This window comes from Garra rufa, chromosome 1 (genome assembly GCF_049309525.1).
Source record: "Garra rufa chromosome 1, GarRuf1.0, whole genome shotgun sequence".
Taxonomy (NCBI): Eukaryota; Metazoa; Chordata; class Actinopteri; order Cypriniformes; family Cyprinidae; genus Garra; species Garra rufa.
The window spans coordinates 106,127,018-106,141,085 of NC_133361.1; the positions used below are offsets into that span (position 1 = coordinate 106,127,018).

General features: G+C 36.8%; 1 protein-coding gene across 1 annotated transcript in view; it reads left to right on the forward strand.

Moving 5' to 3' along the window:
• The first annotated feature begins 4,394 nt into the window (after positions 1-4,394).
• LOC141323491 (uncharacterized) overlaps positions 4,395-14,068 on the forward strand; it is a 307,348-nt gene continuing 297,674 nt past the window's right edge. Inside the window, exons 1-2 of the mRNA XM_073833482.1 lie at positions 4,395-4,651; positions 5,718-6,539. Of these exons, the coding sequence (XP_073689583.1) occupies positions 4,567-4,651; positions 5,718-6,539 (907 nt within the window). The 5' untranslated portion in view covers positions 4,395-4,566. The remainder of the gene's footprint in view (positions 4,652-5,717; positions 6,540-14,068) is intronic.

Consider the following 14,068-nt stretch of genomic DNA (forward strand, 5'->3'; position numbering starts at 1 on the left):
TGACTGGTTTTGTGGTCCAGGGTCACATATAATATACATCCATAAATAAATGAAACTAAATATATGTAAAATACATCCATGGATATGTTTATATAAACATTAATGGTTCTATTAATTTAGATGTGTTCAATATGATGTGCTATCAAAGAGGAAGTAGGTCCTTCACCAAGTAATATTTTTTAATTTGTTATTTTCATGGAGCGACTGGAACTTACATATAATTTGCTGTATTTAATTGTACAGTGAGTCACAGTGGAAGAGGAATCACCTGTAAAAGGGGCTTTTGATTTTTACAATCCCTACACATTTTTTTGTTGTCATTCTAGGATGCTAATGCCCCCTTGCTAGTAATTTTTCCAGACAAACTTTGTCTCAGCATCAAATCAATACGTGATACAGTAACATTACAGTAGTTATTTTTCTTTGCCTGCTTGCTGCCAGAATGTTTGATTTACTTGAACCAAACTGCAAAATCTAATTACTTTATCACAATATCTTTCAGTCCTGAATCCTTGTGAACCAGCTGAGGAGGTACCCATGGTAACAACAGAACTTGTCTCAAAACTTACTTGGTAGGCTGACTCCTTATTGTCATTATTTTAATTAAATGAACAGTGAGAAGCAGAAACTTAAGGAGATTCTGGCAACAACTCTTGAAGCTTCAGAAGGTCCTTCAACATCATCATCATGGAGCTTGTGCCAGTCTGCAGCCCAAGATGAATAGCAGAAAGCAAGGCCCTACCACCTGGACTACAGGTCGACCGATGTATTGGTTTTGCAGATTAATCGGCACCGATAGTTGCTTGGCAGAACTATCAGTTATCTGGCAAAATCTATGTCAATAGTTTTTCCACGTTGGGTCCGTTGCTAGAGCAGCTGAGAAGGTCCTCATTACACAGCAGCATCCTTATAGTCTTTGTTATACAGCAGGAGAGCAGCCTCTAGTGGTGGAAATCACTGACAGCACGTACAGTTTTAGACACGTGACACTGAGCACTGCACAGAGCGGGACACTCCAAAGGCGGATTTAAAACATCGATAATGAAGCGGTGTGTACATATTTTACAGAAGTGCATGTGCTCATATCATTAAGTGATTGATTTGTTGACTTGATGCTGCATTAGTGAAGATTTGGTGATCAAATAAACTCTTGTAGATCACCGCTTGAATTGAACGCAACGTGTCCGGTGTGTGTGATACCAGATGGCGAGTTCTTCTAGACTCAGAGCTGGACTTTTGCCCCGGTGTGTGAATAACATATTTTGATTAGATAATCACAAATGTTCTGGAATAGTAGCAGATACATTGTGAAAATATACAATATCCATGTATTTGTAATTTCAATACTGCAGCCTTTATGTAGATATTTAAAGATGCAGGGCTTGCAAAATCGCTAGCCCAATGACCCAGGGCTATTGTGTTTTACTGGTCTGCCCGACAGGCTATTGTAAAGTAGAGGGCTCCTGCGGGTCCTTAACCACGAGCGGTTTTAGCTGGCCGCTTCCATGAGCACTTAAAGTCACTTAAAGAAATTCTTCACTCTTACACATTTTCCAACTTCTTGTGTGTCCTGCTTGCTTGTTAGAGAGATGTGACTTAAATGTAACGTGTTACACGTAATATACGTTATTATATATAGATATTCAAGATTCAAAAATGTCCATTACAGGATTTTTCTATTTTTAAACTTCACACTTCATTCATGTAATTAAGTTAATTGAATGTTATTAATAACATTTCCTGTGAAGTAAAGATTTACTTCATTTACATAAAATGAACCTAACCCTAGCCCTAGAGACAGCCCTTCTCTTACAAAAACAACAGCTGTTAATTAAAGTTCAACAGCAGTGAAACTGCAGTACAATGAAGTACAACTGTAGATTTGCAGTATAATAAAGTATATAACTGCAGTTAAAGTTCAACAGCACTAAAACTGCAGCACAATGAAGTACAAAAACAACCTCACTGCAATTCAGTGACGCACTGTAATGCATGTGAAGATTTCAGATGCAAAAACTCCTATGTCTGTCTTTGATTTGAAGAATTAGGTAAGGACTGTATTTGTGCTGTAACAGGTGGATTTGTATCCAGAGTGGTGTGTCTGTAAGACTCAAACCTGGAGTTTACTGCTGATTAGGTTGAGTGGTAACAGTGAGTGGTCTGAAATATCAAGGGATAACAAGAAATATTAGATGTACATAGGGCTGTGCAATTAATCAAAATTCAGTTTCAATTTCTGCTTCAATGATCATGAAAATACAGTAATCGAGATGAAATGATTATTGCGTTCTGCCCCCTAACCAGTGGTGCGCTTATGCTCCTCCATAAAAGTATAGTTTCACATGCAAATCAGCAAAAATCATATAATGTGACTTTCATAAAACTGGACGTGCTTGATTTATTAATGTTTATTTGATGTTGTGTTTTTAATAGTGCGTAAGAAAACATGTGCTGTTCTGTGTTTATCCGTTAACAATCCGTTAAAGGATTGTTAGGCTGCATTAATTAGGTCAACCGGAACCGAAAACACCTCCCATAACACCTGATGCACTCGTTGCATCGTAAAAAGAATGGCATCTACGCTAATATTAGTCTGTTTCATTCTTATTCCGAGGTCACCGTAGCCACCAGATCCAGCCTGTATCCGGATCAGATGGTCACTCCAGTCCCCCGGATCCAGTCCGTACCCAGCTTAGATCGTGGATCACCACCTAGAGATGACTTCAATAGCTGTGGATGTCAACCAGATGAGCTCCAAGGCGGATCATCAATAAAGACCTCGCCAACCTTGACGGCCATCGGCGCTACACCACAGGATCCTGATGAGTTCTCTACAATCAGACATTGGTACAAACTGTTGTTTGGTCTGGCCAGAGGAGAACTGGTCCCCCGACTGAGCCTGGTTTCTCCCAAGGTTTTTTTCTCCATTTCTGTCACCTGTGGAGTTTTGGTTCCTTGCCGCTGTCGCCTCTGGCTTGCTTAGTTGGGGACATTTTCCAGCGATATCGTATACTATTTGAACTGAACTGACGATGATATCACTGAATTCATTGATGAACTGCCTTTAACTGAAAATTGATTGTTACAATAATGCGTTACTTACACACTATTGTGCTGTTTAAATACTGTGCAGTTGCTTTGACACAATCTGTATTGTAAAAGGCGCTATATAAATAAAGGTGACTTGACTTGACTTGACTGTGTTTGCACTCAGAGACGGAGCAGAACACGGACATGTACAGTTATCTTTTAGCTCAAAGTTTGCACCTAAACACTCAAATACACGCAAAAATGTTCATGTCTTTCTTTCCTGAGTCGTAAAGAAATTGTTTTTTCAAGGAAAACATTTTCAGGATTTCTCTCTATATAATGAATATGTATGGCGCCCCGAAGTTTGAACTTCCAAAATGCTGTTTAAAAATGCTGCTTTTTTTTCTTTCTTTTTTTTTTGATTAAATGAACATTTCTGATCTGAGATGAAGTCTGAGAACACTGTAATATGAAATGTGATACATATTTTTCAGTCAGAGATATTACTAAAGTGATAGATAACTTATAATCTCATTTTAGCACAGGCTATTATACTTAATACTTTATATAATAATATAATCCTTAATATAATATAATATAATACAATCCTTTACAGTCATAGATCTTTAAATCTTTATTTAAAAGATGAATACATTGTCATAAGGATCCAGTTTCAGTTAATAGTTAAACCTCTCTGCAAACACAAATTTAATTTTGATTTAAAAAACATCGTTTGAAATATTCATTTTAATTTTTTTTCAGTCCTGTAATTTGAATACCGAAATACTGGACTTTATTCTTGTTGAGAATATCACAAATGTTATTAGGCTATGTATTAGATATAAAAATATATAATTAGTATCAATAGCTTTGGACTTTTGATAGATCTGCAGTTTGTCTCTTCAATTCATCCTACGTACTAGGTACAGCTGTAAAGTATTAAACGTGTTTTATAAACTAAAATGATATTGATTTTAGCGAACAAGACTTTTATTTTGTTCTGGAGATGTGACGTCATAAGGCTGCGGCGCGCTCCTGCATCTGGGATTCAAACGGAGAAAGGTGTGTGTGCTTTTAACAACTGAAAGTGTTTAAATCAAGATAATTCGTTTAGAGAATTGCATATAAAACTGTGAAATGATTTGTTAGACAATAAAACACTGTAATGCTTTATTTAGTGACACTGTAGTCCCTATATAGTGAATATTTTTTCACAATGAATTCTGTCTAAGTAGTGTTGAAAGAAACGGATCTTTTCGAAATTCCGAGTCAACTGAATCAGTCGATTCACCAAAATGATTCACTGTTTTGAATCGCCGCACACTTACGACATCTGCTGCTCAAAACACTGGAAATGCAACGAGAACAACAGACAGCAAATGTTTTCATGAAAGTGGAATCTGATAAATGACTACTAAACTAGGGAGATAATTGAGGAACACCCAGAGTTTTAGTTTACATTTATTTTTCTTTCTACCAAACACAGAAAAACTCCTGCTGAATGAACTGAGATCCACTTGACAGACTATTATAAAGATGGTGTTTATTAAAGAGGAGAGTGAAGACATGAAGATTGAAGAAACATTCAGAGTCAAACATGAAGATACTGAGGAACAAACAGGTTGGTTTTCATGTTTCAACTCATTCATTTGAACCTTATTAAAATGTCCAGCTCTATAGCAAAAAAAAAAAAAAATTATATATATATATATATATATATATATATATATATATATATATTGTGTGTAACATTTAAACACAGTATCTATTTTTGATTAGAAAACAATGAAAGCGGTATCTGACAAAAAAAAAAAAAGATATTTTGCTTGAAGCAAACAATGACACTTTAGTAAGTTAACATTTGTTTTAACTGTAAGGGATTTTTCTGCTATCATCAAAAGTGCAATATTAAAACGTGAATGTTCATTATAATAAGCAGTAAATAGTCATATTTCAGAAACACCAGCTTGTAGCTTGTTATTGAAGATGCAGGACAGTCACCTAGTAGTGCGTTACAATAGTCCAGTCTAGACGTCATGAATGCATCAAATAACTTTACTGCATCTGAAACAGGTAACATTTTCCGTAATAGTTATTCATCTTGTATTTTAAATACGAAATGATGTTACATGTACTTTATAACTCTCCAACTCTGGAGCCAAACAATAAAATACAAACCAAAATCACTCATCGTAACCTTTGTGAGTTTAATTAGAAAATATTTCTCAATTGAATGCTGCTTTTAAATTCTCTAACGTGAAGATAAACATGGCAGATTTTGTGTTTTCTTTTTTAAAGGAGCTAGTGTTTTTATTTATAATTATATGGTAGTTGTGATAAAAGCACAACAATATATATGTTACAAATTATTGGTTTTAATTATGGCTACAATTAATGGCTAAAATTAGAAAGAAATGTGTTTAATAGAGTCAGATCATCAGCAGTATTTGTCTCAATGAGTCTGGTCTTCATTTACCATTGGCTACTTGGTGAAAAAGATGCCAATAAGCCACAGATTTTAAATGTACAATCTTTATGTTGTTTTACATTCCATTTAATGTGAAATAGTTTATTGTCAAATAGTTAGTTTTTTTAATTAATTGGCAGCACTACTCTAAGTGTTTTGATGTCTGTTGCTTTCTGCCATTAAACTGCTGTTAATTTTCATTTTTCTTATTTGACCTCAGACCTGATGGCACTGAAAGAGGAGAGTCAAGAACTCAATGAAACAGAAGAGAAAGATCAAAATGAGGAACATGATTTCAAAACTGAAGAAAAATCAGTTAGTTGCTCACAGAATAAAAAGACTTCCTCACCAGAAATAAATAAGAAACCACACACTACAAACCTTAATTCTAACATGAGAATTCAGACTGGAGAGAGACCTTACAGCTGCCAACAGTGTGGGAAGAGTTTTACAAAGAAAAATAACTTTACTGTCCACATGAGAGTTCACACTGGAGAGAAACCTTTCATCTGCAAATTTTGTGGGAAGAGTTTTACACAGAAACATTACCTTACTGTCCACATGAGAGTTCACACTGGAGAAAAGCCTTTCATCTGCAAACTGTGTGAGAAGAGTTTCACATGTAATAGAAAACTTAAGACTCACATGAGAAGTCACTATGAAGAGAATCCATTCCAGTGTGATCAATGTGGAAAGAGTTTTACTCTGAAATGTAATCTATATTGCCACATGAGAATTCACACTGGAGAGAAACCTTACTCCTGCAAACAGTGTGGGAAGAGTTTCTCACGAAGTGGAGTTCTTAAGACTCACATGAAAATTCACACTGGAGAAAAGCCTTTTACCTGCCCTCAGTGTGGAAAGAGTTTCAAGTATAAAGTAAGTCTTAAGATTCACTTGAGCATTCACACTGGAGAGAAACCTTACACCTGTGAACAGTGTGGAAAGAGTTTCACACATAAAGTAAACCTTAAGGTTCACATGACAGTTCACACTGGAGAGAAACCGTACAAGTGTGTTCAGTGTGAGAAGAGTTTCACACGTCAAAGCAGCCTGATAAATCATGTGCAAACTCATTCTGGAAAGAAACTGACGTTTTCTTCAATGCAAGAAGAGGTTTAGGAAATTAGCAATTTCTACAATAATCTACACATGCCTTTGAAATACATACAATTGTAGTACTAAAGTACCAAAATTAATATCAAAATTACTAAAACATTGTTCAAGAGTGTACTGAGAAAAAAGGTGTGTGAAATATAGTCAGTGTTCACACCGGAACTGAATGTGGATTACATTTGGTCACCTTCATGCATCCTTCATATCTTTTTGTTTCACCACAAGGCTTTTTTGTTTTGTTTGTGTACTTCTGAGGCCATACCAGACCAAATCTTCAAATTGTGACTATGTAGAGTATGTTACTCAATTCCATGTGTTGATCTCTCTGAATCAAAATATTACTAATTATAATAATACAGCATTTTTTCTGTTGCTAAATTACACAATTCGGTCATTTTTAACAATACACTGCTCACACAGTGAGTAAAACTATTCAAAAATAGCTCTACAGACAGTTCAGGGAGCCATTGTTGATCAGGAAGCTCAGAAAGCCATGGCAGATCATGGAGCTCAGGAAGCCACGGTGGATCAGACAGTTCAGGAAGCCATTGTGGATCATGGAGTTTGGAAAGCGGTGACGGAGCGGCCCGGCCCCTACGGCCGGAGTTATAGCCTGGGGGTCATTAAGAAAACATACTACACAACAAATTAAATATTTACATTAAATTCTAACAAATGACAAATGTTACAGCCACACAATACATTATGTTTATAAAATATCTATACATTCCTACATGTAAATTATTGCATACAACACCACCATAAACAGTTGATCAAAATAATAGCAATGTGACTAAAAAAGTGAGTAAAGTTCAAAATCATTATAACTTTTATTTTAGAACACAGCCAATTCTATTCTAAATCAAAACATGAAGAAAAAATGATCAAATTTGTTATTACTTTACTGAAAATGAAGAAAAATAAACATTAAGCTGTTCAAAACAGTAGTGTCTGCATTTTATTTTACAAAGTCAAACATTTACTGTATAAACTGAAAACATGTTGTAGATTTAGCTTTCTTGTGAATCACTGAACTTATATTTAGTTGTATAACCAGAACTGCTTCACAGCTATATTGCACAGAGTCAGAGTTGCACAGAAACTTCTGGCACCTGTGAACAGGTATTCCAGCCCAGAACGAGACAGTTGCTGCGTTCGAAACCGCATACTTCCTTACTATATAGGAGGCAAAAAGCAGGAGGCGAGCAAAAAGTATGTTTGAATGTTCAGTATTCATAAAAGAGTAGGCGAGAATCAGTAGGCGAGTGCACTAATTCTCACAAGGCTCGGACGAACGTCTACTTAAAGTGCGTTCGAATATGCCTACTTACCTGCTATATAGTAGGAAAAAAGAGTACGTGAAGAAAGAAGTACGTTCGAAACCTCAGTATTCATAAAAGAGTAGGCGAGAAATCCCCGGATGTCCTACTGCTTCAGCCCAGATACTGAAGTGTTCATCTGATGCACATCATCGAACGTGATTGGGAACCACAACGAGGGTGTTAACAAATGTATTACAAACCAAAACACGGTTCCCTGTCTCAAAATCGTATTTGTTGAACTGTATTGTAATCTGCTGATCAGCATAAGGTGTCAAGACGTTAGACAGTAACGTTAAGGTATATTTGTGATTTCGCTGTAAAACACGTTTTATTACATATAGTGACCATAGACATCTTAAAGATGATTACTAAATGTCTATTTAACAACTGACAGGAACATGTTCTGAGAGAATTAAATAAGCACATGACAACACCAAACTGTCACCTGAATGAGTGATGGAGGTTATGTGAGTTTATGTAGAGTTCACTGCTGTCAACACTGCTTTAGATTAATGTAATGTAAATAAACACATGTACATATAGTAACTAAACATGAGTTATCTATTTCATTTGTCTACTGTTGATAAATTCAGGAGCATTTGTATTGGATAAAAATCCAATTAACACAACAGCTACCTCACAAATATTGTGTGGTGGAGCATGACCTGAAAGGAAAGGTGACAGCAGCATTTGTGGGGAAAAAAGTAAAATCTGAAACTTAATATAAAGTTGGGTAATTTTGTTAGTTCTAATACAGAGATCTAATGACATTGTGCTGTTAAAATGATAGCATTTGTATTGTATTTGTGCATCTTGGTATGATCAGAAATGTATGCAGACTGGTTTGTGCAGTGAGAAAAGAGAAATCCACAGCAGCATCCTGGAAATGGTCTAGTGCCATCGATGAGACCCTCCATCACTCCACCTGCCCTTGGTCTCATCTGGACCAGATGTTGCTGCTGTATCTTCATCCTCAGAGACCAAAGAGACAGCAAGAGCTTCTAGAGAAAGACTATAATACCAATATGTCTGAATAATGCTTTGTTCCATGTGTCTTTATTTATGTTCATGGTTATTTTTTATATTTTTTTACTCATTTATCCATGTTGCTGTCAGTAAATAGAATATTACTGTTTTATAATATGCATTAATTAATTTCTTGATTGGAAAAAAAACATGCTTGTTTTACTAAAACTATAATTAATTGTAGGTCAGCATTTATCTTTATTATTGATCAGTGCATTCTAAGGTAATGCAACCCAAAATGAACCCAAAATGTATCCGTTATACTGCAATCAGGGACAGCTGTTTCTTCAACATGACCATAAAATGAACAAATTTCATCAACATCAAAATATTTATAGAAAGATTAATTGAACCTGTTGCTCCTATGTTTTAAATTGTTGCGCCTGTTATAACGTCATTTGTCACATGACAACGTCAACATGGTGTAAGACGTGCAGATCACATCCATTGAGTATACTTATTGAGTGTGCGGTTTCGAACGCAGCCAGCCCCTTCAACCGAAGTAATGCTGCCCATGATGACAATCACTTCCGCTTCCTCAATTTTAAACTGAATCACTGCGTCCGAAATCGCATACTGCTTAAGTAGGTACTACATTTAAATTCAAACGTACTACCCGACCGTTAAAACAGTACGTTCTATATAGTATGAATGTGGGTAGTATGAATCGAATTCGGACATACTACATCCGCCATATTGATGTTGTCACGTGTCATGCGTCGTCACAACAGCGCGAAAATTTAAAGAGACCGCTCCACTGCACGAACACCGGCACCGGCAATGTTCAGCGTTTTAATGTTGATTGGACAGACAGCTCAGAGAAGCCGTCGGTCAGCTGCTCGCAGATCACGCCTTCGTAGACAGCTTGTAGATTATTTATCAAATAACGTAAGTATAATTACTTATTTAGCTAGCAAATTTTACCTCAGAATAAAAAAACACCTCTGTGAACAACAAAGTAATTGACAGACAAAGCAGTTTATTGTTATGAATGAATACACAGGACAAAAAAAAATCATTTAGAATATATACACACTTATATATATATAAGTGTGTATATATTCATTCAAATTTATTAATTGAGTCTTGTTGCTTCAATATGTGTGTGTGTGTGTGTGTGTGTGTGTGTGTGTGTGTGTGTGTGTGTATTTATATGAATACAATATATACATAGTTAAAATGAATATATTATACATGGATACACAAATAATATATACATATTCTAAAAAAAAAAAAAGATGGAGAGCTGTGTGTGTGTGTGTATATAAATAAATGGATAAATACAATATATACATAGATAAAATGAATATATTATGAATAGATACACAAATATATACATATTCTAACAAAAAAACTATATACACATTTACAGACAGTGAGCCCTACAACCTACTGCCGCCTGAATGCTGCTGTGCCAGTTCTCCAATTATATTTTCAGGAGGAATCTGACCTTCGTCCCAGCCTGCGGCTTTCACGACGGTCCATCACGTCCCTCATTGCTGCCTTGAGGTCAGATTTTGACCATGGCTGGGAAACTGACATTGAGGTGCTGGTGTTTTTGTACTGGCTGGCCCACGCAGCATCATATAGGGTGGTGTCAATGGCTTTTGACATTCCAAAGTCCACGGTGCATGACATTGTGCACAAAATCAGCAGGGCAGTCACCTGTATTTTGAAGAGGGTGATCACTTTTCCGACCCCGGATGACCTGGAGGAAGTGGGGGCAGGTTTTGCCCAGCTGGCTGGGTCTCCAGCTTTCTGCACAGTAGCTGGTGCAATAGACGGATGCCACATCCGGATCAAAGCACCAGCAGGTGACGCCCCATGCTACTTTAATAGGAAGCTGTTCCACTCTGTACAGCTGCAGGCCATCACCGACCACAAGGGGAAGTTTATTGATATCTTTGTTGGGTATCCTGGGTCGGTGCATGATGCCAGGGTACTTAAGAACAGCCCTGTTTACACTGGCCGCTTATATCCACCTGCAGGGAAATGCATCCTCGGAGATGGTGGGTATCCCTGTTTGAGCGCGCCCATCTGCCTCATCACCCCGTACAGAGAGCCTGTACAGAATCCTGTATAGGCTCGCTTCAACGTCAAGCATGCTCGAGCACGCAACATAGTTGAAAGAGCCTTCGGGATGCTGAAGACACACTGGAGGTCCATCTTTTTCAAGGCCCTGGAAGTGAGCCCTGCATTTGTGCCAGAAGTTGTTGCTTGCTGTGCAGTCCTCCACCACCTCTGTCTTCAGAATGGGGACATTGTTGATGCAGATGTGGAGGATCCTGCCGATGACCCCCCTGAACCCCAAAACACAGAGGCCAGCACAGGAGAGGATGTGCGGGACAATCTGGCTGCAGCTGTGTCCGCACCAGACAACTGTGTGCCTGCTCTTCATGAGCATGACTACCTGTAAGACAATTTAACAGGTTAAGACTTTGCAAATCAGTTCTTGTTCTCAGATTGACATTGTTTAAGCATTTCTATGTTAGCTAGTTAATATGTAAATAGTTAGGTGTGTGTGGGTGGGCACAGCCCACAGGGTGTTGTGATGCTAAAAAAATGCAGTATTAGTTAGAGAGAGGTGGAAGTGCATAACATCTGTGTGCATCCCTCTTGATTACAGCTCACTGGCACTGGCAATGTGATGAAAAAGCAGTTTTTTCAGGGTTTCTGACTGTTCTATGAAAGTAAATTTATGAAAAGATAAAGGCAATATAACTAATCAGTGCTAAGGATGCTAAATTATGATACATTTACATTTAATCATTCAGCGGACGCTTTTATCCAAAGCGATTTACAAATGAGGACAATGGAAGCAATCAAAATCAACAAAAGAACAATGCTATGTAAGCTCTGACAAGCCTCAGATTAGATTAATGCAGTATACGTATCAAGGATTTTTTAGATTATACAGTAAATTAAAAAAAAAAGATAGAAAAAGAATAGAGCAAGCAATTTTTTGTTAATTGTAAAATAAACAGAAAAATAGAAAATATAAAAGTTTTTTGTTAAAAAAATACAAGTAGCCTTGTTCTCTGTGAAATTGAACAAAATGAAGTTCATGATTAAAACAAGGACACATATCTGCCTGTGAGCTCAGAAATATTTTTACTTAATTCAAATGGAAAAATAATTTTCATACCCCATTGACACAAATAGTCTTGTTTTGAGCATAAACGAGACAATTTCTTCATTTTGCATCTTAAATTTATCTTTATGTAATATCTATATTTAGTATTTGTATTGGGACAAAAACTCTGGAAGACATTAATTTTTGGCAGAGCATGTACATTATTGCATTGATAAATTTAAGGCTTTCTGCGGCATAAAATTGTGGAATGACGAATCAGACTATTTAAGACCTAAAAAACACTATTCCTCTGCCAGTGCACAGCCTCTCCATCACCAAGACTCCTGTCGGGCCTCCTCGTGGCTGCACATGGTAACTGGGGATAGTCCCAGGCTAATCGACAGGGGATCTCGGAGCTGCAGTGGTCCCTAGAGGTGACACCCACCAACCACTGTCACACTGCCTAAGGCTGTGTGTGTGTAAATTTGTATAACAATTCTTTGAAATTCTAGCTACATATCATGAATGCCACTTGTGGGTTATTTTCATATTTAAGCTTAATTTTATAAATTACTTTATTTCTGGGGTAAAAAAGTGAAGCCCTATAAATAAGTATAGTGAGATTAGGAGATGATATTACTACATGTTAACCTCAAAAGTCTTGTATGTGAACGTTACCTGTCTGAAGACACTGAAGTTAATTTTACTAGCACCCATTATAAAAATGTTTGAAGAAATTTCCATTTGGTCTGGACTTTTAAACTCTATATACTACATGATGCAAAAATGTTTTGACCTAATCTTTGTGATCACATTCATGTAAAAGTTATATTTAAAACAAAATTAAAATGAATACTTTTTAAAGCTGTCTGGTTTGGGTTTTTTTTTCTACAGTACGACACTCATTTTGCTTTAAAAAAAGCAGCTGGAAACTACCACAAAATTAGTGTGCACATAAGTGCTTTAAAAATGTTGTTACTCAATGCCAAATTTTATTAATTGCACTTTACAAATGACAAAATCCAGCTACCGTAAATCGCTGGAAACTAACTCTGCATTAAAGCTTGATAACCAGTATGTAACATTGAAAAACCAAATGGAAAGAAAGTATAGTTTTTATTAATATTCTTTATTTTTTTGCAAATAGCTCTAAAAGCTGAAGAAATCTCTCCTCTCTCTCCTTTGTCTCCCTGTCTCGTCTTTCCTCTCTCTCTCTCATTTCTCGGTCTCTTTTTTCTTCTCTTTCCCTGGCCTCTTGTTCTCGTCTCTCCTCGTGCTCTCGTCTCTCTCTTTCTCTTCTTTCCTCCCTTTCCATCATCTCTCTCCATCGCCTCTCCTCCCTTTCTACTGCTTCCATTTCCCTTTCCGCCTCCCTCTCCTCCATCTCGTACTTAACCTCCTGTATGTCCTTCCTCTTCCTCCCTGCTCTTTCAGCTGTTGACCTCACAGAGGATGGTGAGGTTACAGCAACATCTGATCCAGATGAGGCAATAAGGGTGGGTGTTGTGATGGATGGTCTGCCCCCTATTGCCTCATCCAGGACAGCATACCATTTCCAAGATGCTGCTGTAACCTCACCATCCTCGGTGCTCACACCAGTCTGTGGACATTTAAGATCCTACAAAAATTGTAAAAGGAAAATACCAAGAACAATTATATTCAATGGATTATTATAACATTAACAACATTAGCATTATCAAATCATGAAAAACTCAGATTTTGGTTGAACCATTTTTTTTTTAATTCTTACTTTGTATTTTTGTTTTAGGTTTTCCCACTTTCTTTTAACTTGGGCCGCAGACATTTTCCCATCTAGCATCTGCTCTGTCACAAAAACTCTGTCACAATAAATGCACAGAAATCAAGCATAAAAATAATGCAGTAAAACCTTTGCTTGAAGTGTAAGTGTGTACTACATTCAGTGTCAACAGCACCTAAATAAAAGTACATTTTACATACTTTGTTTACTTACTCAAAACCTTTAATGGCAGCATTTCTCTTTCCAGTGAAGAGGGCTTCATTAGCCACTCTCCA